Source organism: Oryctolagus cuniculus, chromosome 8, assembly GCF_964237555.1.
Source record: "Oryctolagus cuniculus chromosome 8, mOryCun1.1, whole genome shotgun sequence".
Lineage (NCBI taxonomy): Eukaryota > Metazoa > Chordata > Mammalia > Lagomorpha > Leporidae > Oryctolagus > Oryctolagus cuniculus.
The window spans coordinates 7,293,717-7,320,409 of record NC_091439.1 but is presented as its reverse complement, the minus strand read 5'-3'; the positions used below and the strand labels follow the sequence as shown (position 1 = coordinate 7,320,409).

The 26,693-nt window shown below is 37.7% G+C and overlaps 1 protein-coding gene across 1 annotated transcript in view; it reads right to left on the bottom strand.

Moving 5' to 3' along the window:
* The window catches only part of PDGFC (platelet derived growth factor C), a 210,500-nt gene that overhangs the window by 85,065 nt on the left and 98,742 nt on the right, over positions 1–26,693 (bottom strand). Inside the window, exon 2 of the mRNA XM_002716942.5 lies at positions 13,162–13,357. Coding sequence (XP_002716988.1) covers positions 13,162–13,357 — 196 coding nt within the window. The remainder of the gene's footprint in view (positions 1–13,161; positions 13,358–26,693) is intronic.

Here is a 26,693-nt window from a genome sequence, read left to right as displayed (position 1 = left end):
GAAAGCAGTGGAAGATTCTGTGTGTGTGTGTGTGTATGCGTGTGTGTGTGTGTGTGCGTGTGTCTCCTCTCTCTAACTCTGCCTTTCAAATAAGTAAATAAATATTTTTTAAAGTATCCCTTTCAAAAATTATTTAAGAAAACATTGAGAGATGATGCCCTTATTTTCTTATATTTTAAGAGCATAATGACAAAGCAGAGAAGGTAATGTAAACAAGACCATATTGCTAATAGTGAGGGAATCTGATGCTAAAACATGGGCAGAATCTCAAGCTGGCACGTCTGCTAGTACATTCACCTCACTCACGTAAGAAGTTGCAAATTCATCCCACCAACAAATCTAAGTGACCAGAATAGTACCTGGAGCAAGTCTCTCCGTTTCTCTACGCATGTGGGATTTCACCTTCACGCACAAGCTGTAATTTCTTCCCCTCAAGGTCTGTTCTGAGGGCCTAATCATTGGGAACAGGAACACAAACCTGTGTGTTCTGGCTTCCTAGACAGGCTATTAATACTCATATTGAATTATAGAAGGCATACAGTACTCTCGGCAAGAGCATGTTTCCATTCCTACAGAAAACAAAATGGGCCACTGAATCACTTACTATCTCAGAACTCTGAACTGGTTCCACAAAGGGAAAGTTTATTCCACGGAGACTGCAACTTCTGGTCTCCTCCGTCTGCACTGCCCATCTCGGAAGGAATATCCATGAACACACAGTCTCCTGACTGCTCCTAAGCCAGGAGCCGGCTTATACAAGCATCCGTAGCACTTCATATCATCCAATCTGTGCGTGAGTCATAACTTCCAGAAATCTCTGTGTTAGAGCACTGCAACATGGCAAGGCCTTCTCCCTCAACGGAACGTGCTGATATGTTAAATTTACAGGAGCCGCTTTCCAGACTTCCTTTCTTCATTAACTTTAATCTAATAAAGAACTTCCTCCTAGAATTCTATGAAATGGGCTGTCTGCCTATTTATGTTTCTATGTAAGTACTTAGCTATGTATCTATTTACCTGAATAGACCAACAAAAACCCTTTTTTCTCTGTTATTTATACATGTGTCAGTGAAAGATAATAGTTATTTCTGTCTTCACGGGTAGTCTACTAGGGCTCACTTATTTCCCTTACTTAAAGTGAACATGGATATATTACTCACATCATTTCTTCTGCTGAAAATGGAGATATGCACATGACAAAACATTGCCAAGGAAATTGGAAAGATGGTACTGAATCAGTTGCAATACAATCTCTTTTAGCTTAATCTGGAAGGGCTGCGTTAAATACACATTCAAGCTTTGTTAATCATACAGCAAAACAATAATTCTTCTGTGAAAGAGTTTTTAAGTCGCTGTGGAAATACCTTAGAGGAGAAACCAGATGACAATTAGAAATAAATCCTCCATCAGCATCTGCCTGTATCATGAAAGTCAGTGAGGGTGGTCTATTGAACAGTCAGCCTATTTAAAGGGTAGGTCCTTCCATGAAGACAGCTAAGACCTAGTCCTCCAAAATCAAGCATTAATAGGGTCAGGTGAATTTAAGGATGTGTGTTATGCAAAAGCTCATACAGCATAAATTATAGTCATCCCTTAATATGAGGTATAAAATAACCACAAACATTGAGAAACCTTAGATATGAAAGGCCAATGCTGAATTCTTAAGTTAAGCTTGATCCATTTAGAAGTCCAAAAATGACTGCTACTCTACTGCTACTACTTGGCTTTTGTTTCTAGCTAGTTAGCTAGACAGACAGTCAGAAATATGGCTATTTCTTTGATGCTCTAAGTTGTCCAAGTGTAAGACAGCTTGGCAACAAGCCAGAGATTCCATCATCACCCCAGCGGCAGCAGGGTGACAACTGAAAAGAGGAAGCACGGCACAAAGAATGTCATTTCAACATTCCCCCAATAATCATGGAGTGCAAACTGTGAAACCCATCCTGAATCAACACAGCAAAGTGATGTGGGCCACAAACAGGGTGAGTGGGTCAAGAAAGGCAAAGGAGAGGCAGGTGCTGGGAGTAGAGTAGGAAATGATACAGCCAGGACAACACACAAGGCTGGTGAGACGAGCACCGGGTGAGCCAGACAGGGCTTTGGGAGTCGCACGACACATTCTTTCTCTACTTGGAATGTCGATTTTGAACATTTCAAAACACAAAACCAAAACATCTCATTAGCCAAGAGCAGAGTCCCTTGATCTCTGACTTGGTCAGATCTCCACCCTTCATTTTAAGCCCTCTTGGGATTTTTTTTTAACAGTTACAAAAGTAACTGCTACAGAGGTCAACGGATAACAAAACTATAAATTAAGCCACTGAGTTAACTATACTCAAAAGAATTTCGGGAAAGGGCACTGACAAAATCTGAACTCTAAGGAGAACTTTATTCTGTGGCCAGGAGTGCAGGTAGGGAAATCAGCATGTGCTAAGTTTGGAAGCAGTGCTTCAATTCCTATCTGTCCTTAAGGCTAACAGTGGTGATCATTATTTTTGAACCACAAGCAACTCTTGGCTCCTTTGGATGGAAAAAAAAAAAAAAAAGGTCTGCTTTAGGAACCACCATCTGCTAATCACAGTGCATCTCTTGGATCTCAGAATGGGCATGCAAACCAAGCTTGCCAGGCACAGTGACACAAGCTTCAAGCTCCTGCTGTTGCAACTGGTTGAGGTATGTATACTTGGTCCGCATCAGTCTGATCAAAATTCTTCCTAAAACTTCTGCAGGGAATGTTCCTCTCTCCTTCCAAGATTGCAAAGGATAAAATCTGGGCACTGCCAATGGCTTTCTCTGCCATATGATGATGACATCCTGATAGAGACTGAGGTCCACTGGAGGAAAGCAAGCCTACAGAAGCAGACCAAAAGCAGCACAGACTTGCTGGCATCTTTTGAGACTGTGGGTAGTCTTCCTCCTGGAATTTTCAAGAACGTTTTCCAATTATTTCCATTTTAATCTGGTTAGAATCACTATTTGCAGTCACTTAAAACCAAGAGTTTTAAAGCAACATTTCATCCTATGAATTCTACTATCTTTCAACTTATGCTTCTACCTGTTAGGGAAACTTAACTCAGTATGGCATACTGCTAGTAGAAGTGTTGTAATTCCTAAACATGGTGCAACATTGGTCTCTCCTCCTGTCAGGGCCCCTCTAAAATGTCCCTGCCCTAATGCAGGAAAATCAAGGAAGACCCCCACATATCCATGATAATCCAATGACCATCTAACATGTGAAGTTACTCTTCGAATTATCTGTAACGTAATTTTTTTTAATGTCAGCAAAATTGAGATTGGTGATGTTGTTCCTTTTAAAACTTGTGCCCTGGGCCAAAGGAGTATTTATCTTTGAAATGCTAAAAACAAACAAACAAAAAGCATTGGGAATATCTGTAGGTTTTCTTCATGCACTAGACCATACTTTCACCTCCTTACTATGCAGAGTGCTAACAAGAAAGGGAGCAATGTTAAAGGGATCAATGCTTTTTCTGTTATTGGTTTAATCAAAAGTGACCAAGGCAAAATGTGAGTATCAGGGAATATCTACCTGTAAAGTTTTGTGTTTGAGAAATTAAAAAAAAAAAAAAATTCTTCCAACAACTCCAACTGCTTTCTCTCCTCTGATATATTCTACATGATTCTTTCAGGATTGTCTTCCTAAAATATAGACTGTCATGTAACACACTATTCTGCCACAAACCCTGTTTTTGACAATATAAGAAAGGAAGTCCAAATCCAGTTTAATATTCAAAGTTCTTCACAAGCTGATTATTGCCACCACTGCAGGAACCACTCACCACACTTCCAAGGTATCCTATGTTTCAGGGAAATTCATTGTTTCAAAATACTCCCTACATCTTCTACCTCCAACTTACCTCTGTTGGTCTCATTATAACCCATCTTTTGCTTTAACTTTCACTTAGTATGGAACAGGTTCTAGGCAGCTATTCAGATCTCACTTATCCTTCAAAGCCCAACACCTCTTCTCATTATAAAGCTTCCCAAAATTCACAAACTCTAACCCCCAAGGTGAAGGTAATAGGAGGTAGGGTTTTGGGGAGATGTTAGTTCATGAGTGGAGTTAGTGCCCTGGTAAAGGACACCGCCCTCTCACCCCTTATACCAAGTGAGGACACAGGGTGAAGACAGCCATCTATGGATAAGGAAGTATCTCTCCCTAGCCAGGCATCAGATTTGCTAAGTGCCTCAATACTGGAAGTCCCAGTTTCCATAACTGTGACAAATAAAATTCTGTGGTTTATGAACCACGCAGATAGCAGTGGTTTTGTTTTTTTTTTTCTTTTTTCCAGTAGGCTGAATGGACCGATAGTGACCAACAAGTCTACACGTCAGTGAACATGGTCTCCCAAAGCCAGCCTTGGGGAGGTGTAACGAGTGCTTTAAATCAATGTGATACTCCTGCCCCAGCAGTGGCTGGGATAGGCTAGCACAAGAAGGAACCCTACTGTCACCTATACCACAGGGTAAATACTCTTCTGGCCTTACAGCTGGGTTCCCACAGTATACTGTGCAAAGAAGATGACATTTTGTTTATCTTTTCCTTGCCATCACACAGAATCTAAAATTCCGAGTTACTGCCCAAAATTCAGTTGCTTATTCTCAGGCCCAGTTTTGCATATTCAGGATAGGGAGAGAAGCTTGGAATTGTGCATATAAGGTTTCATGTGATGCCTTCATGTGATGTGAAAGGAATATGCTTATAAAGTGGTATTTCCTTGAATTTAATAATGCAAAGCTCACACTGGCATTGCAAACTTGGTTAAGGAGTCTGTATTGTCTTTGAAAGCAGTATCTACTACAGAAAACCCAGAAAGTGAGTGAGTTGTTGAGGTCTCCAGAGGAGAACTTGTCGACTACCAAACCCCCGTACAATAAATTAATAACAACTGTTTAGAGACTGTTACTGGTAAAAAATAGACAATTATGGTATGAATTATAAAAATGGGCAACAAAGCAATCTAAACAAAGCCTCTGAAGTTACCGTGTCCTATGGTGGGGGCATTCTATCATCTCTGCCTGTTTACTTCTTTGCCTCTTGACCCAGACTGTGAGCTACTTGAGCTACTTGAGGGCATGAGCCAAATGCTGTTCACTGATGACATCTTATTACCCACCACAGTACTCGGCAAATGTTGTTGAATGTAGGAGTAAATAAATGAGCAAATAATAAGGCCACATTAACTCTATTATAAACAGGAGGAAGAGAGGAAGAGAATAAAATGTCTAAATTTATAAAAGAAAAACTAATATGCTTTGTTCTTAAGTTCTAAATGTTAAAAAATCAGGTTTTTTTTTCATTTAACAGATTTAGCATTCCTATAAATTGTTAATTTTTCCCCACATTGGTCTGGTTATGGATTTCTCCAAAAGAAACTAAGGAAGTTTGTTGAAGAATTGGCACAATTTCCAATTGAATACATTGATTCACTCACTTTTTTTTTTCAAATATTGTCTCATAATCCTTATCTTTGAAAAATCTTACATATAATAAGCATATTAGCTTTTATCAGAACCATTTATTTATCATTTTAAAAATATTTATTTAAAGTCAATGTTACAGAGAGAGACAGAGACGCAGATAGAGAAAGAGAGATCTGCCATTCTCTAGTTCACTCCCCAGATAGCGGCTGTGGCAGAGACTGGGCCAGAACCAAGCCAGGAGACAGGAGCTTCTTCCAGGTCCCCAACATGGGTGCAGGGGCCCAAGCACTTGGGCCATCTCCCTTGCTCTTCCCATGTCATTAGCAAGTAGCTGGACTGGAAGTGGAGTAGCTGGGGTACGAACTAGAACTGACATGGGATCCCAACATTGAAGGCACCAGCTTTATCCATTATGCCATAACATCAGTCCACATTTACCTATTTTCAATGTATTTTTAGTTTTAAATCTCAGACTAAACTGAAATGCCCATTTATTTAGAAGAACATTATGTAATATTTAAACAGATATACACAGTATTATCATACCAGGCAATTAGGAATCATAGATTATGGTTTACCTACTGTTCTGTGGAATACCTGAACCTATGGGTACCAAAACATAGTAAAATGAAGATAATAAGCTGTAAGCAGATTATCTACTGCAGAAAGAAAGAAAGAAGTGAATAAGAAAATCTTTGCTCTAAAAGACATATTCTTGTAGGGACATCATGTGTAACTAACATCAGAAGTCTTGGAGAAAACATAATCTCTAAGTAATATGACTGACTGTTTCAAGCAGAGGACTAGAAGTCCACTGATACTCACTTGTGCCTTTTTCTATATTTAGCCATCTGATTCTCTCTCTCTCTCTTTTCTGTATCTCTCTGTCTCTGTTTCTCTTTCTTTTACACACACACACACAGACTCCACAAGTGACCTCCATTTCTCAGCTTTCTATCAGGGACCAGGAATCTCCATAAGACACATGCATCATTGAAAAACAAGACACAGTTCATTATGTACTGTATCAAAGCAGTGCTGGTACCCTCTATGTACCCAAATGTATGCACACGATCCCCTGTTCTCCTTCCTGCCTGTCCTACCTCAATACCCTCTACAACATTTCTTGCATGTACAAATCAGGCTATAAAAGTAAAAGGACCTTACTTGCATTTTGTAATACTCTTCAATGTCATGAACATTTGATTCACTATTTTTCTTTAGAATAGCTGATTTGAGAAACATGGCAGGGCTATACAGAAGCTTCACACATCCCGCCAAACCCTATCCTCTTTTAAAATACAGCTAGAAGAATGAATGAGATTTTTTTAGACTTTCCTATGTTTTAGCCTTGAAAAAATATTTCAAATGTAGCAGGATATATTCTTAAAATAAATTCTAAAGGGACACATTTGTATTTCAGATCCATAGTACTATCATGGAAAAGAGTTGACTCTGCCTTTAAAAAAAATAGGGTTCAATTTAGTAGTAGTAGGCCCTAGCAGGAAATAAAAATTCATTTTCCTTGTCATCAGTCTATGTTCTCACCACATGGAGTTGGACAAAAGTCAGGCAGAAATGTTCTTCTTGGTACTTTACAACTAAAGTTACTGAGAAAAAAATGAATGAAAACCATTGTTTTTAATCAGGGAATTAAAGACATACAAACAAGAGAAACTGCGAGTTCAGGGAGTTGAGTATGCCCTGACACCCTGGGGTGTCTGCTGAGCCCTGGCATCACGAGGCTGAACTTAATGCACCATGGTGGGCACAGCAGAAGAAGCTGGGGTTGGAGAAAAACATGTGCTGCTCTGTGGAGACCACGAGCCTATGTCAGCAAGTAATGTGATGATGGCAAGATATTGAAAAAAAACTTCAACACAGAGCCTAAAATTCTATATCCAACCTGACCGCCTTCTAAGAATGAATGTGAAATAAACAGAATATCAAAAACACTACAATAGAGTATTGAATACCAACAGACTTTCATCTGAGAAACTTATTTCAAAGTCTACAATTAAAGAAGTCAAGTAAACCTAAAAAAATATTGTGGAAGGTGAGAAGGAACAGTTGGCACCCAAACTAGACAAATGATTAAAGATACACACAGATTACACAAAATGATAAAAGCAATTTGTACAGTTAAAAACAATAAGAAAGCTAAAATCCTCAACCACCACTGCCGGTGACTGCAGTGAGAACCAGAACCACCCTGGACTGAAAGGATTCACACTGCCTGCTCGGCCCAGATCACCGCTCACAGCACCAGCACTCTGTCTCAGTGCCTCCATTACAGTCCCGGAGGCTTCTGCACAGGAAAACAGCTTTACTAATCTTTATCTAACCCCAGTCAAGTCCCTGCATGGAAAGATCCATTCTAAGCCAAACTTCACATTCATAAGTCTGGATTGTTTTTCTTCATCAGACAGACTTCAGTGATCCTGTCAAGGGGTTCCCTACATCATCACAAAAAGCAGAAAAGTCACCTCGGTTTTATCAACAGGTTACAGCTCATCTAAGGGTTACAGTCCATGCTTAGCTCCATCTAAGGAGCCAGCATTTGGCAGTAGCTAAAACCTTACAAGGCAATTCTGTATTGCGGGAAGTGGACAAACATGATTACCTTTAGTTAATCTGTGAGAGGCAGAGAGACAGAGAGAGGCAGACACACAGATTGTCCATCTTCTTTATCACACTCCAAATGCCTGCAACAACCTGGGCTGGGCCAGCCACAAGCCAGTAGCCAGGAACTCAAGCTGATACTCCAAAACAGGTGGCAGCAGCTCAAATACTTGAGCCATCAATCCCTGATCTTCCAGGGTATGTATTAGCAAGCAGCTGGAGTTGGAAGTTGAGCTGGCTCTTGAACCCGGGCACTGTGATATGGGATGTGGGGGTCCCAGGCGTATTTTGAACACTGGGCGAGTGCCTACTCCCTGATTAGCTATAGATATCGTTATGTGAAATGTGCATTTCTAAGGTACTCATTCAAAGCAGAAACTAATGGATACTCTGAAGATTAGTACAAATAAAAATGCAATGAGAAGACAACTTGCATGAAAGGAAACGGAAGAAATATAAAACTGTGAATAAATGAAATGTACAAAATAAGTAGTAGAATTGAATCCAAAATACTCATGAAAACAATGTACTAGATTAAATTCCATAGTGAAAATATGAAGAATTTTTTTTTTGCTGAATTGTTCTTTATTACACTGTGCACATGACTTTCAGGAAAGACAACCAAAACACACACAGACACACATACTGAAATGCATTTCCAAATAAACACAGGGACATAAGAAAGTTAATAATCAGAATGCCAAACAAATAGCAACCAAAATTAGTTGACGTACTTACATTAACATTAAGCATAATATATTTAGCATTTTTTTTTCAAGAGAGAGAAAGAAAGGAATGCACAGTCAGACAGAAATAAATCTCCCACGCACTGGTTCATGCCACCAGATACACACATGCCTAGATGGAAGACGGGAGCTGAGAACTCAATCCAGGTCTCCTATGTCGGTGGCAGGGATCCAACTACCAAAGCCGTCACCTGCTGCCTTTCAGGGCACAGATTAGCAAGAAGCTGGAATTGAAATTGAGCTTGAAATGGAACAAGGCACGATGATACAGGATGAAGGCATCCCAACCAGTGGCTTAACCACTAAACCAACCACCTGTTCTAGGCATAATATACTTTGAGGGAAAAACAAAACATTAATAAAGATAAATAAGTTTTTATCTCTGGACTTGTATGTATCTTTATAAGCACATTCACAACAATTAGATTTCTGCAGCTAATAAAACAAGTTTTCAATTTTAAACCATTACAAAGAGGACATAATCTTTATCTAAAACACAATTAAGTTAGAAATCTATAATAAAAATGCTTTTTATAAAACTAATTCATAAATACAGAAATTGAAAAATTGCTTCTATATAACTTTTGGTTTAAAAGAAGAAACATTATAAAAACATCAACCAGATAACAATTAAAATATTATATAATCAAAATTGGCAGAGTACATCTAAAACAGGATTGATCCATAAAGAAATGACTGTGATTTATATGAATAATATAAAAGCGCAAGATTTTAAAATAACATTCAACTCACAAATGAGTAAGTATCACAAGAAAGAATACGTGATGAATACAAAACCACAAAAGTGGTTTTGGTTCATGAATTAAAAGAATTAATATAATCAAAATGTCCATACCACCCAAAGCAATTTATATATTTAATGCAATTCCAATCAAAATACCAACAACATTCTTCTCAGCTCTAGAAAAACAAACCTGAAAGTCATATGGAAATGTAGGAGACCCCAGGTAGCTAAGGAAACCTTAAACAATTAAAAACAAAGCTGGAGGCATCACAATACCAGATTTCAAGATATATTACAGAAAAGTTATTATGAAAACAGCCTGGTACTGGCACAAGAATAGACATATGGACCAATGGAACAGATTAGTAACCCCTGAAATGAATCCAGGCATCTACAATCAACCAATCTTTGATAAATGAGCTTATATCACTACCTGAAGAAAGGACATTCTCTTCAACAAATGGTTTTGAAAAAACTGGATGTCCATGTGCAGAAGCATAAAACAAGACCCATACCTTATACCCTGTACATAAATCAATCCACAGTGGATCAAAGTTCTAAACCTAAGACCCGAAAACATCAAATAACTAGGGAGAAACAATGCAACACATTGGCACAGGCAAAGACTTCTTGGATAGGATCCCAGAAGCAAAGGCAATAAAAGCAAAACTAGGCAAATGGGATTACATTAAGCTAAGAAGGTCCTGCACAGCAAAGGAAACACTTAACAAAGTTAAGAGGCCAATAACAGAATGGGAGAAAATATTTGCAAACTATACATCTGATAAAGGGTTAGTGTCCAGAATATATAAGGAGCTCAAGAAATTAAACAACACAACAATCCAATTAAGAAATGGGCTAAGAAATGAACAGGCATTTTTCATTGCAAATAGACACATGAAACAAAGCTCAGGATAACTAGCTATCAGGGGAATGCACATAAAATCCACAATGAGGTTTCATCTCACTGCAGTTAGAATGGCTATCATCCAAAAATCAAAAACTAATAAATATTGGTGAGGATGTAGAGAAAAAGGCACACTAATACACTGTTGGTGGGAATGTAAACTTACACATAATCATTATGGAAAACAATATGGAGATTCATCAGAAATCTGAAAATTCATCTACCATATGACCCAGCCATCCCACTCCTGGGAATTTATTAAAATGAAATGAAATCAGCATAAGAAAGGATTATCTGTATGTCATGTTTATAGCAGCTCAATTCACAATCCATCAGCTGATGACTGGACAAGGAAAACTGTGTATACATGCACGATGGAATAGTAAGGAACCATAAAAAAGTAATGAAATTCTGTCTTTTGCAACCAAATGGATGCAACTGGAGACCATTATGCTTAGTGAAATAAGCTAGTCCCAAAAGACAAATATCTGATTTGTAGAAAATATATAGATTACCAAAAAATGTTAATCTATATATTAGATTATTATTGAACTGAGTTGCTTCCTCAATAAGTTACTCTTATTTTTTGAATTCGGAAATTGCTAATAACAGTTAAGTTTCACTATTTTTTCAAAGAAATTCTACACATCAATGAAACCAATGATCTAAGCTCTGGTCACCAACATAAATCAATTTTAATGTAATATTGTTTATATTTGCTTGTTTTTAAATGTTATATCAAGTCACCAAGAAAACCTATAGCATTAATACATTGACATATTTGAAAACAAGCAAAAATAAATTATTTTAAAGGGTAGGGCATAGGCAAATGTGTATATGTCATTAAATTATAGAGAAAGGAAGAATAAGTAGCAATTTAAGAAAATGATTCTTTTCACAAGGACAAGAAGATGTGATCAGGGATAAACATGGAAAAGAGATTTCAAACTACTGGTAGTATATGCTGGGTGAAGCTGTGTAACACACTGGCGAGGCACGCTGGATAAGAATTTAATTTTTATTACTTAACTAATAACATATTATTTATACACATGAATATGTAAATATGAATGTACACATCTGTAGTGTTTCCTCATCCATAACACACTAAGTATTCAAGTATAACATGAACCCTGTTGGTGTTGACTATGGGAAATAGGACTCTGGAAAAAGAATAAGCAAGCACCAGAACATCAGATATTTATATTATTCTACTAAAAACTTTTCTCCATGACTCAGCCATCTCTGGTCTTCATCCACGAAACTGTGATAGGCTAACTAGCTACTCAAAAGGCAGGGCAAAAATCTAAGACCCTTTTCTATAACTGACAAGATTATGAATTCTCACTTACAGAAAGAATACAAAGGGTGCTACTAGTATCACCTGGGGAAAACCAACCCAAATGAATGTTACAAAAAATGGGTTCTAGCATTTGTTTAGATATAATATACTAATGAAATCTAGAACAATTACTTTACTTCTCCATTCTGTTTCCTTATGAAGTGTTGAATAACACATTCCACTAATGATAGGATAGCTCCTAGTTCTCACAGTCTAAAATTACAGATGTAAGGAATAAAACAACATGAAATGCATAATCACATAAAAAGTTATGTGAAAAAATGTAACTATGTAAATACTAAAGATAAAAAGTGTGATGACAGCAAGTACAAAGTTTAGTTCATCCACTGAAATATTTATCTGTAATATACCATAAAATGAAAATTCTCTTTTAACTTGAATATCAAAGAGAAAATGAAGATCCCTGCAAAGAAGTTCAAGTAAAATATTTTTATGATATACAAATGCCACTGAAGTGAAAAATCTTCAATAAGACCACCCAACCTTGACAAGTGTATTCATATGGGATTTAAAGAGTAATATTTGTATGACATAAAGTAGGTGGTCTTTCATGTGGGTGAAATATTCCAGCTGACTTTGGTTCATGAATGTTTCTAGAATTATGGTGAATTTTTACCTGGCAAAATATATAGTAGCCAAAATTTTAAATTCTGTTTTCAAAAATCTACTTTTTCTTTGTGATAAATTTTTAAGCGTCTTGGCCGTGTGTATGTGCATGTGTGTGTGTGTGCATTTGAGAGAGAGATCGAAAGAGAGAGAGAGAGAAGGAAAGAGAGAGAGGGAAGGAAGGAAGGAAGGAAGGAAGGAAGGAAGGAAGGAAGGAGGGAGGGATGGAAGGAAGGAAGGAGGGAAGGAAAATATATGTATCAAGATAATATGAACTCATGGATACAGCTTTTCTTTCAACAGCTTATCCCTTATTTGGCCGTTAGAAAGCTCAAATGTAAGATTTTTAACACTAACAGTAACAGGATTTCTGGCAAAATTTCATTATTTTATGTAGTTTTTTATTCTCTCTTCTTTAGTTTAAATGGTCTTACTCTATATGTAACAATACTTCAAAAATTTGTGGAATGATGAAATTAAAAGAGAAGTTTATTTTGGTGTAAAGCAAGCTTAAGTCCATGCCTAGTCTTCATAATACATATTTTCCTTAAGCTTCTGGTGAACTTTTGTATATTATTAAATTATCTCAAATCATTTTAGAAATCCAATCATTTTCTTAAGTCATGAGCAAAACAGAAGAAAGCTGCCATTTTAATTCACAGCACTGAGGCAACTTGGAAGACTCCAGTTGTTGGTACATTCCACCAGAATTTCAAGTACGACAACTTACTTGCATATATCATCTTCTGGGTCCTCAAGCCCAAATCTTTCATCAAATGTAAGTTGTATCCACACATTTTCCTCTACGGCTACTAATCTCCATACCAAGACTGTATTTCTTGGATAAGCATGAGGAAACCTCGGGCTGTGGATACTTCCATTAGTAGACACAGTAATAACTCTCTCATGCTGGGGATCTTGTACTCCTAAAACAAAAGCATAGACACAGAAATGCATTTAGAACAGACAGTCCAAAAAATTTAAGTTTAAAAGGAACATTTTTTAAAAAGACTCATTTTATTTATTTAAAAGGCAGAGTGAAAGAGAGAAGAGGAGAAATAGAGCAAGAGATCTTCCATGCACTGATTCACTCCCCAGATAGTCACAACAGCCGGGGCTGGGCCAGGCTTCAGCCAGGAACCAGAAGCCTCACTGTGTCTCCCATGCGGGTGGCAGGGGTCCAAATACTTGGGCCTTCTTCTGCTGCTTTTCCCAGACCAATAGCAGAGAGCTGGATTGGAAATGGAGTGGCCAGAACTCCCACTGGCGGGCATATAGGATGACAGTGCTGCAGCCAGTGGCTTTACCCACACTATGTCACCATGCTAGTCCCCAAAATAAACCTTTTTTCATTAACCCACATCTAGCCCCCAACAAAAGTACTGAGTAAGCATCACACAATACAAATGCAGTATCATTTTTCAGATTTACTGAGAAATAAGGAATAGCTTAATGTTATTAAATAAAATACTATTTATACTTGATAGGGCCCAGTAAAATAGTGTGAAAAATCAATCAACCACCAGCTAGTCTGGATTCCTAAAATCACAATAAAACTGTGTTAAGATTATTATCTCCAAGAATTTATCACATACGAGTCATATGATAATAAAAATGCCATATAACCCTATTTTTAAAAATAAAAAGTGATTAAAGTGTCCTAATTTTAAAATCAGACAGCTCCAATTAATTATATAAAGATCTGCACTACTTCTATATTTGACGAAATAAGAAGGGTATGCAGATAACAGAAAGTAGAAATGTGAGGACTGGGGCCTGGCATTGTAGTGCATCAGGTTAAGCTGCTGCTTGCAACACCTGCATCTAATATCTGAGCACAGGATTGAGTCCCAGGTGCCCTGCTCCATATCTAGCACCCCACTGATGTGCTTGGTAAGGGCATGGGTGATGGTTCAAGTACTTGGGAATTGCCATCCACATGGGAGACACAGATGGAATTCCTGGCTCCTGGATTCAGTCTAGCCCAAGGCCTAGCATGATCTGCTAGGCCCTACTAAACTGCAATGCAGAGTTTGCTGGAGCATACCCAAAGGACTTGAATAAAATAAGATTTATCGTATTTATTTCCTTGTGTAAATGCTTTTTAAGAGCTTGGGTACAGACCCACCAAAGTCACCTGCCTCTTGGTTAACTCAAAGTTAACTAGCTGTTCCTGGGAGTGCAGTAATATCTCATCAGGTTCCACATCCCAACTGAGAGGAGTATACTAGGAGGAAGGACATTGGAGATGATCTTTGAATTCTGCCTACCCCAGAGTAACTAAGCTCACTGGTGTAAAATCAAAAAGTCAACAGAGTTTAAGATATTGAGTAGAGATGCAAGAACTAGGGAATAGCCTGGATAAAAGACTGTTGTAGCCATTTGGGGGTGGAAGATATATATCTCCAGTGGTTGGAAGATATATACTCTCCCTCTGTCACTCAATTTTGCAAATAAAAATATTAATAAACATTTACCAAAATAAAGAAATATGATAGAAGAGGCAGCAATGGAATAATGTAGGAGGAAACTAACTGGTTTTCTCTTTAATCCTGAACTGTCAGTCAGCCCAGCATATCACACATCAATTATTGTGTTTTACCTACTCTTTATTCCTAATGCTTTAGAAATCAAGCTGACAAAATGACCTCAACAGTGGCATACTATTTGGATTTACAACTTCCTAGAAGCTCCAAGACACACAAAAATTGGAATTCTAAATAATGTCAAGCCTAAATGACCTCAAAAAGTAAAATGAGGTCAAAATACTGGTCTTAATGTCTTATTATTAAGAAACTATTAACATTATATGCAAGTGTTAAGATAGAAGAAATGGTGCAGGAGCTCTTAGTGAATTACTATGGTAACATGAATTTTGAGCTTCTGAAGAGTATTTAGTACACAGGATATATTTTTACAGCTGTGAAATAAAATATTTCACATCTGCTAAGATATGCGTTTTTTTTTTTTTCTTTTTATTTGACATCAGAGTTAGACAGTGAGAGAGACAGAAAGGTCTTCCTTTCGTTGGTTCACTCCCCAGATGGCCGCTAGGGCCAGCACGCTGCACCGCTCTGAAGCCAGGAGCCAGGTGCTTCTTCCCGGTCTCCCATGTGGGCCCAAGCACCTGGGCCATCCTCCACTGCTCCTCCCCCCCACCCCCCCAGACCACAGCAGAGAGCTGGACTGGAAGAGGAGAAACTGGGACTAGAATCTGGCGCCCATATGAAATGCCGGCGCCTCAGGAAGAGGATTAACCAAATGAGCCACGGCCCCGACCCCACGATATGCGTTTAATAATTGAATAAGAATGATCGGGAGAGAACTGAAGGTATGGCAAAACTGGAACTGCTAAGAAAAAGTTTTCTTACTCCTGTCCAACAGGGAGTTACTAACACAAAGAAACACAATTTTTTTTATAGGCAGAGTTAGACAGTGAGAGAGAAACTGACAGAAAGGTCTTCCTTTTCCGTTGGTTCACCCCCACCAAATGGCTGCTACAGCCGGCGCACTGCACTGATCCAAAGCCAGGAGCCAGGTGCTTCCTCCCGGTCTCCCATGCAGGTACAGAGCCCAAGCACCTGGGCCATTCTCCACTGCTTTCCCGGGCCACAGCAGAGAGATGACTGGAAGAGGAGCAACCGGGACAGAACCGGCACCCCAACCAGGACTAGAACCTGGGGTGCCACTGCCACAGGCAGAAGATTAGCCTAGTGAGCCACGGCACCGGTCTAAAGCTGTTATTTGTGGAATGAGCATTTGTAAACTCGGAAAAAAAAATCTAAGAACTAATATATTCATGGTCTTTAGACCATGTAAAGCCCTTTAAACATGCTAAATTTCAATGATAAAAAAAACTATCCTATCCTTTATTCAATTCATAATAATATAATTTTATGAAAATTTTCCAAAGCACTAAGCTGGACTCTACTACATGAAGTCATGTGCTGGCCCATGGCAGGATAACTGACATGTTAATAGGTTGGTGCGACTTTTACAAACTTATGTAGCGGGACAGTAGGTTCACCAGAGCAAGTTCTCATTAGTATTTGTGATTTAGAGAAATGCTATCCAACTCGGAACTTTGTATTTGCAGTGAGATTATATTATTACTTGATAAGCACCATTCATTTGCCTCTTTCCCAACACCCAATCTCTTAAGTAAGCATTTACACAAGGAAATAAATACGATAAATCTCATTTTATTCAAGTCCTTTGGGTATGCTCCAGCAAACTCTGCATTGCAGTTTAGTAGGGCCTAGCAAATCATGATCTTTTACGGTAAATTCTACATCTTTCTCTTCTCTGCCTTATTCCATGAGAATTTCTATCTTTTTCTCTTCTCTACTTCCATTTCTCATAACTAGTTCCCTTTTATCCAGGCAATTCCCTAGTTCTTGCATCTCTACTCAATATCTTAAACTCTGTTGACTTTTTGATTTTACACCAGTGAGCTTAGTTACTTTGGGGAAGGCAGAATTCAAAGATCATCTCCACTGTCCCTCCTCCTAGTATACTCCTCTCAGTTGGGATGTGGAACCTGATGAGATATTACTGCACTCCCAGGAACAGCTAGTTAACTTTGAGTTAACCAAGAGGCAGGTGACTTCGGTGGGTCTGAACTCATCAAGTGAGCTCCTGAAAGACACTGGGTCCTTCTTAAACTTAGAGAAAGCAAACTGTAGAAAGGCTTCAACAGGAGGGAGGTGCTCTGTTGCTAGCTTTGAAAATGGACAGGGCTATGTGTCACAGAAACTGGGGTTGGGGGCGGTATTCTAGAAGCTAAGAACAGTCTATTGAAGTGGGGATCCCAGCCTTAAAATGTCAAGGGACATAGATAAAGCTTGGAGGAAGATCTTCTTCAGAGCCTTGAGGAAGGAATCAAGTCTAGCTGAAACCTCCATTGTAGTCTTGCAAGATACTTTTTACAAAATTAGGGGCTGGTGCTCTGGCATAGTGGGTAAAGCTGCTGCCTGCAGTATTGGCATCCCATGTGGGTTCCCGTTTGAGACCCGGCTGCTCCATTTCTGATCCAGCTCTCTACTATGGCCTGGGAAAACAGAAGAGGATGGCCCAATGCTTGGGCCCCTTCACCCACGTGGGAGACCTGGAAAAAGCTCCTGGTTCCTGGCTTCAGATCAGCTCAGCTCCAGCAACTGAGGCCATCTGGGGAGTGAACCAGGGGATGGAAGACCTTTCTCTCTGTTTCTTCATCTCTCTGCCTGGAACACTACCTCTCAAATAAGTCAATCTAAAAAAAAACAAAAAACCACAAATGTGGGCATGCAATGATTTTTCTTCCATACACAATCTAAAACCACATTGCCATTCAAAGGTTTGTATTGTATTTTTATACCTTTAGTCAGAAAGGTCATGGCTAAACTGAGTATACTTAAATTTGGGATTAAAAAGTGCCTTTTCCTTTATAGTTCATAATTTCATTAACTATAATTAAACATAACTTAAAAACATCTAAGCCTTATTTATAGTCACAGAATTGTAAATTTTCTTTTAAGTTAAATTGCTGTTCCTCCAAATTCACCTCAAAATGGAATAAGGTTTGCCACCAAACACATATGATTTGCAGATGACTATAAAAGTTTCATGTAAATCTCAAGCAACTAGGCCTTTAATTGAGGGGAGAAATGAAGAACAAACATTAAATTCTACCAAATTAAGACTCTGCACTTACAATTCTATTGTTTTCAGTCATCTTTTAAAGCATATATAGTATTTTAGGGATAAGCCACATATTTAATATCTTGTGACTATTTTATTGAATGTTTGTTTTTCCTATGTTTAATTGACAGTGCACTCAAAATACCATTAAACTAAAACAAATCATTAAAATATTTACAACATGATCTTTGCAATATACACTGAAACAAGAATAATTCTTGTACATCTTAGATAGTGAGCTTAACATGAAAAGTGAAATTTCATGTAAAAATTAAAGTTTTAAAATTATAATCACACACAAATTCATATCCTGCCCAACCCCTTTGAATGCAGAAGTTTTGAAAACTTAAATGAAGCAAAAAGAGAAAAAAAGAAAGATTTATAATGTGAATATTGTAAAACTGACAGGTACAATTATAATTCAATTATATAGAATCATTATACATCTGTACATATATATTAAGTTTAGCATTAAAATCAAATCAACTGGAGCTAGCAAATGTAGCATAGTGGATAAAACAGCTCTGATTCATGACCCCGTTGCTCCACTTCCAATCCAGCTCCCTGCTAATGGCCTGGGAAAAGCAGCAGAAGATGGTCCAAGTGTGTAGGCCCCTACCACCACAGGGGAAACCAGAAGAAGCTCCTGGTTAACTTATGCTACAGCCGGGCCCAGCTGTTGTGGCTTTTTGAGGACAGAATCAGTGGACAGAAGTTCTCTGTCTCTGTTTCTCTGTCTCTTCCTCTCTCTCTGTACCTATGACTCTAAAATAAATCACAAATCTTTAAAAACAAAACAATTCTATGATGTGTGCATGCATTACATACTCTGTGCTCTTTAAAAGATGCATTAATCTTGAATGAAGGAAGACAGCAGTAACAGAATTACAAAAAAAAAAAACAGTAAAAACTATGATGGCTTAAAAATGCTGTGTTATTAAAAATGATAATAGTAAAAAGAAATTTCTGGATAATAGGTAATTTATAAAGAAAGGTAACCATCCACATCCTTCTCCTTGCTATTATTTAAGCGGACTCTATCAGGTAAGAACCACAGGCTTAACAGGTAAAAAGAAAGAGATCTCCAATCTCCACTTAGTTTAGGGTTCTGAAGAATTGTTTCCCTGTTTCACGTGGGCAAGACTAGCAACATGTCAGAGAAATGGTAGATTTCAAAGCTGTCTAGTGAGACTTTTAATGTGTTCACTCTCAAATATATGCTATTTTCAAAGCAAAAAAAAAAAAAATTCTCTAAGAGTCAGCTGCATTTACTTTCAAATCTTACTCGACAATCGCACAAATTCCCTCGTCTTATTTGTGCTTTGCCCTGCTGTTTCATCACCAGCAATACTGCTTCCTTATCTTAATCTTGCTAGTTGGTTTATATAGCTACTTCTGCTTCATTCTCACTAGCTCTCAATTAAAAATTCATTTTAACAACTTAAAACTACATTATGTATATACATGCATGCATATATATTTTCATATGACTCATGGGTACCCTTTTGTCTCGAAAATCCAGGCTAATTTCATCTTAATGTAATCATTTCTATAGAGAGATGTATCTGAGTACTTTAGTGAACAAACGAAATCTCTCCATCAATTGCAATCCATGCCAAAGCACCACATTTGTATGATTACTATTTGAAATCCTATCAATACAAAAGTCTGATAGTATACTGGACAGAAAAGCTAGACTCTGATGTTTGTTTCTTCATTAGATGTTTTTTATCATTTATATTTAGAACAGTTTAATAAAATAATCAACAAAGCTTGTGTTGTCTACCTCAAAGTACTTACTTATTACAAGAAAAAATGCTGACTAAGAGAAGATAAAAGAAGGGTTTGTTACATGAAGCAAATCATGAAAACCGATCATTTTAAGACATGCCCTACTGAATCTCTTGAATGCATCCCAGAAGAGGGTTAATCATTGCACTCCTCTGGTAATAAATGGCCAAAGCTTGTATCTGGAGAACATGTTATGCTTGAGGCATTGTTTCAGAGGCTGGGGACATCAGAAACAAAACACAGCCCTATCATCTTAATATGACAACTGCCAGGACAGTAATTTAGTGTCTTTCCAAGTATCATCATCAACTGGTATTCAGTTAACAAAACACAGCTCAGAGGGTTTTTTGCACATTTCTTCAGGTTTGCAAATTTTTAATCTTATGTTTATATTTACTTTTCTTTCTCATCGACCTCACTATGACTTGAAGGGAAAATTATTTCTATTGAAGGCTAAAACCATTATCTAGTTCTGTGTCTGGCACATGGCACTCCCTCCTACTCACATCAGTAGTTTAAGGAAACTTGGTGTCTCAGAATACGCCAAGTATCATTTAGGTATTATTTCACTTTGTCTCCTTTCCTCCTAAGTTTTCACAGAAGGTATATAATAAACCCAAGACAATCTTACAATTTGTATTCCTCCAATTAACGATCCTTAACTCACACTGGATATCTTTCTCAAAGTTCATCTGTTATAAGCCAATATTTCAACTGATGGTGATCTATCTTTTGGGATTCATTATTGAGATGTCAGTTTCTGAATATGCCCTTCTACTTTAAAAAAAGACATGTTCTATAATTTTACCACACTCTGAGAAGGCCATATTATAGTCATTTATTTTGCTTAAACGCTGAAGTATAAATCAAATAATGATTAAAAATCTGATATTTTACGCAAGATTGAGAGAGAAAATTTACTAGTATGCATCACATTTCCTGATGTCACTGAATAGCAGACTGTTATGCAAGACAAAAAGCAAAACTGATCATATAATTAATATCACAAAGCTCAAATTAAACTATAAACACTCATTGTTAGCAAAGATTTCAAATTTATTTCCCTTCTACTTGTTGATAAAAGCGGAAAGAAAGCAGCTCCTTTGTAGAAATTGTGCCATTTCCTTGATTTGATACTATCTTTAAAATAAGGTTTGAAATTCCCTCGACTCCAGTGAGAATTACAAGAATTGATCTTACTAGCTTCTTGTCTATGTGCAACTATCATAGAAGCCTGTGCTCAGGAAGCTTCCATGTGCAGTGGAGAAAAGTGGATATGCTGAGCGTCTCCCCAGTCTCCCCCTCACCACTGGATAATAGCTACACTGATCAAATCCAGCAACACACATGGGAAATCAACTTAAGTGATTTCCCTTACGGAGAGGTTGATCGGGGTAACCACAAGGGCTTTTTTTCAGCATCTGAGGATGAGAATATTTTGAGTGTTAAGGTATGGTCAGAACTAGGGTAGCACTTTGCTACGATAAAATGGGATCCAGTCCAATGAAGCAGTCATTGCCCACAAGTGGGCAGGTAGATGTTACCACAGAAAAACAAAGCTAGACCTCAACTCAAATAACACATAAGTCACTCTGTCTCCACACTTCTTAGTTACTTGAACATACAATTCACTATGCAAGTCAATTAGAGCAGGAAATTTCTATACTTGCAACCTAAATCATTATATTAGAAACATATATTTGGATGCACCTGGGATAATCTTGGTTTAAGTGTGATTACTACCAGTGCCCACATTTCAACCTCAAAAATACTCCCATTTGCATGCTAAGACTCAGTCAGGGCTATAAAATTCTTCTAGTATTGAGGCATGTGACAGAGAAATTGTGAACATTTGACAATATACTTTTCTAGCCTCCAGGTGAGGCTAAAAACAATTGATTTTGGTTTTATACAGTGGAATGTGACTTTTTAAAATGAAAGCTTGATTATGGAAGACAAGCTGGCAATAATCTTCCTAACCTCCAGTGGCACAAGATAAACAGTCATCTATAAAATCGTAAAATCTATTTAAAGCCTTTAGCACACTCTAATTAGTAATGAGTATTATTGCATATGCGTGACTACATACCCTATCACAGTAAAACATGGTTAGATAATGCTGTTATTTTTTACTGTATTAAGTTGTGCAGTGTTTTAGAAATCACACAGAAGCCGAAGCCAGAGTGTACAAGAGAGATAAATTAAGAGTAATTCACATTACAGAGAAAGATCCATCTTAAAGATTTACCATTCCTGTCATTTTTTTCAATATTTGATCCATTGTTATTGAACTGAAACTATCACTTTGGAAAATTAACACAAAATAGTAGGCACTCTGAAATATCTTATGTAACAAAATGCATTTATACTAAATAATATTTTTATGCCAAAAAATTGGCTGACATGATAAAGCACAACTTCACATTATCCTTAAAACAACCAAGCTTATTTAACAAAAAGTGCTTTCAGTAAAGAGCTGTGTGGACTCTTCCTGAGAGGGGGAGCAGGGCGATGGTGTTCTCCCACAAGCAGCACCGGGGACAGGCTTCCGTGAGCACGGCCGTCTTTATTCACAGCCACGTACACTTTTAAAAGGCAGGCCGAAGGGACGAAACTACTCAGGGGAACACTAACTTTATAGGACAGAACTGACACTGGTGCCAATACGCCTCTCCAATCAGCTGAAAGGCCACGTAGCTAGGGTAGCTTTCCAGGTGGGCCTGGGCCACACCTGGGAACAGTCAACCTAATTGGCAGAAGGCGGGGTGGGGAGAACAGTGCCTGTGGCTCCAGGTCGTGAGGGTCCCTCCCTCCCGGGAGGCATGGCACACCATGCCCTCTCAACCTGCTGCATGGGCAGGGCAGGCATCTACATGGGATTGCCCACAGGCCTTCATCTATTTGGAAGACTTAGCACTTGCCAGCTTTATGTCCACACTGCCCACAGTATACACAACAATCAAACTGGAGTTTACCAGTTACCTATTTCTTTCATGGCAAACAGTGTCTAGACTAAACGCTAACATTTTGACAGGAAGATGTTTAAAATTTTCAGTGAAAACAACAACAAAAAGCAATATAAACTTACTCTTTCATAGAAAAAATGCAAATAAATCCATTAGTTTATGTCTTTAATGAATATTTAAAGTCCATTTAAAATTCTATTTTGGGTTAAGCTCTTTGAAAATAAATGTTGGCCGGCGCCACGGCTCACTGGGCTAATCCTCCGCCTTGCGGCGCCGGCACACCGGGTTCTAGTCCCGGTCGGGGCGCCGGATTCTGTCCCAGTTGCCCCTCTTCCAGGCCAGCTCTCTGCTGTGGCCAGGGAGTGCAGTGGAGGATGGCCCAAGTCCTTGGGCCCTGCACCCCATGGGAGACCAGGAGAAGCACCTGGCTCCTGGATTCGGATCAGCGTGGTACGCCGGCCGCGGCGGCCATTGGAGGGTGAACCAACGGCAAAAGGAAGACCTTTCTCTCTGTCTGTCTCTCTCTCACTGTCCACTCTGCCTGTAAAAAAATTAAAAAAAAAAAAAAAGAACAGAAATGTATCCTAAAGAAAACAATAGGTTAGGAATATATTTAACTCAGTCCTAGTATATACAGCTTAATATATTATTGCTGAAAATTAGACTTTACTCCTTCCTATTTTAAACAAGAAATATATTTAGCATTCTACATTCAAAGATGAATGCATACCATGTATATTAATAAACCTATAATTTTCTTATAAATGCCATGCAAATATAAAAAAATAAATTTATTTACTTCTTTACAAATTACATCCTCCAATCCTCTGTTCTTTAGTTATTAAATACTGTTAATAATACATTTGCCTAAGAAATAGTTCATATTTTTAAGTTTTAGTTGTAGCAAGAGCTTTGGTTTTTAGCAGTAACTCTACAAACAGCAGTAACTCTACAAACAGTATCAAGAATAAAGAGTAATTTGGGTAAGTTTAAACAAACTATACTCATGAAATTTCTCATCATTCTGTCCTGCTAGAAAACACTGTCTTGCCACCCCACACTCTTCCCTTAATAATCCCTGTCGATATTAAATTGAAATATAAATATGAAAAAGTGAAGATTTTAAAAGGAATGAAAGTAATAATTTTATAAAAATACCCATGGCATTTTCATGATAAAACAAGTGGTTTAAATTTTATTAAAATAAGGACATTTTTAAATAATGATGAAAATTAGCCAATCATGCCAAGCTATTCCATGTCTACCCACACTATTTTTCATCTAGCTGGTCCATAACAAAAGCGTGAATGAGCATAAATATGAAGATTTTATGTATCCTTCATTCTAAAATTAGCTTTAGCATGTGTATTAGTGGGATTCTTCAGCAACAGCTTAGCTTTATGACAACACTTTTAAAATCAAGCCCAAGACCAAGGGACAAGGGGATTAAAAAAAGACAAGCTGAAACACAGGATGAAACAGAAGATATACGCGTTTATTTAAAATAGGGACTCAACTTTATGAAGCCCACCAGAAGCTCCACTTGCAAGATGGGATTATTCTCTAACGCCCCATTATCAGTATTTCCTTTCAACATTATTCAAAAATACCGACTTTCCTGTCGTCTGACCTCAGGGAATACTTTGAGAATCTGTCTGTCACATTGGACAATGTCAGATGCCACAAAAAGATCTGCGAATCCCTCTCCATGGCATCTGCAGTGTTTACACGAGTGTAATCCCCAGCCAGCAAAGGCACCAGCTGCATTCACGACCTCCCAGCAAGCGGGCAGACCTGTTTGAACGCAGCATTTCCTTGAGAATTCCTGCCCATGAATCTAAACGTGACGCTGAAAACTCGCCACTCACTACCTATAAGTCCATTCATTCCTCTTCTGGAGAAATGGAGTCAAGATATGGGCAAATGCCAGAGTGGGGGAGAAGATGACAGAAGAAAACCAAGAGGGCAAAAGTCCACATTATATTCTAATTCAACTGCAGCAGTTGTAACAATACTAATTACCTTGACAAATGGTCTGACTCCTATTCTCAAGATGACATAGAGCTTTTTAAAGAAAGATATGCACAATCTAAACCTTAAGAACAACTATAGTAATCCTTTAAACTGTCTGAGTTAAACTAACAGAGATTTGTTACTGCAAATCACCTCAATTATCAAGTTATTTACTTTATGAAAAAAATACCACCATGCAAAGTTTGATCACAATGGCATAATCTTAGTCAATGTGAGCCAATACAATTTCAAAAACAATTCTGATGGGGAAGCAAAACACGAAATGTTTAAAAACTGATGTAAATATGTGAGGACTTACTCATTAATTACCAAGAAGCTTTTATTGAGTACTTTCTGCCAGACTAAAATACTTAACAAATGAAGCATGGGAAATATTCAAGAAACACCTGAATAATAAGATATCTTGAGAATGGTAGTTCTATTCTCTCTGAATCATAACAATCAGGATATCTTGCCAAGTACAATTATTTTAAACATGTCAGAGAATGCAGAGAAACAAGAATATAGACATTTCAGTAAGTACACGACAAGTAAAAGATCATTAGGAATATGAAAACAGCACTGAAGCACTGGAATGAATAAAAAGAAATGTACTGCAGACAGAAGACTGTCACTATGAAAGAAGGGACCCAAGCCTACACTTGCTTGTGTGTACGAATCAGATTAGAGTATTATACCACCTCAACAAGTCATTTTGCTTTAGGACGGCTTGCTATATTAACCTTAGTTATCTGAGAATAAAATAGAGTGTATGACCACAAAAGTTTAAAAATCAGAGTAAATAAAAATATATGTTTTGCTTACCTTTTAAATGTTCTTTCTCCTCTTTTCTATGCCAGTCCAGATGCCTGGGTATAGTTCCTCCCTGCCAGTAGATGGAGATAGTAAAATTGAGTCTTTGGTGACCTCAAATCCTAATCTAGCTGGTTCAGAATATTCAATTTCAGATTTTGGAAGTAAAAAAAAATTGAGTGATTGAATAGACACATGAAGATTATAAAAATGATTATCTGAGTCAGTCAAATGAACTTTTATTCATGATCATTTGTTTTAGTCTTTAAGGGAGAGAGTCTTGGCTGGCATAGAAAAAAATAAAAGAAAGAGCATTATTTGGTAGGATAGAGATCCCCTTGACGGTTCATTCTTCCCAGATCTTGCTCATTCACTCAGCTAATATCTATTGTATACCTACTAAAAATTGCAGGCTACTGGCCAGATACTTTCATCAATATCTACTTTATGTTTTCATAACCCCACGAAGTAGTACTTATCGTCTCATAATATCTTGTCCCATAAACTCCACTTTTAAAGTTCTTTTAAAGAGTCTGAGCTGACTCTTGTTTGCCAAGTTTCTGTAGTCCTTCTGATGGTTTGTTAAAGGCTTCTCGGATTTAGGCAGAATTAATTTCTTCTTCCTTTTGTTAAAGGGATTTTGCAGTTAGAAATTCATTTGCTACTGTTAAAAACTGATTTTGCTTTCTTTTGATTCAGCTTAATACAAATCCTCCAACAGCTTTCCAGGAAGAAATTAAAAAGGCTAAGACACAGCCCTTTTGTGCAGATGAAGTGGTTCATCTAAAATACAGCACGATTCAGGACAGGGCTGCATGGAAAGGGTTTAGCTTGAGAGCTACACACATCTGATCAATCCATAGGGAGCAGCAAGAAAATTTATGATTGCTGATGAAGGCTTATGAACAAAATGAAATATTAAATGAACTGTTATGGCAGCATGAAATAATTTTTAAAATTATGCAATAATTGTTCTCACTGAATTTTAATTAAATGGAAT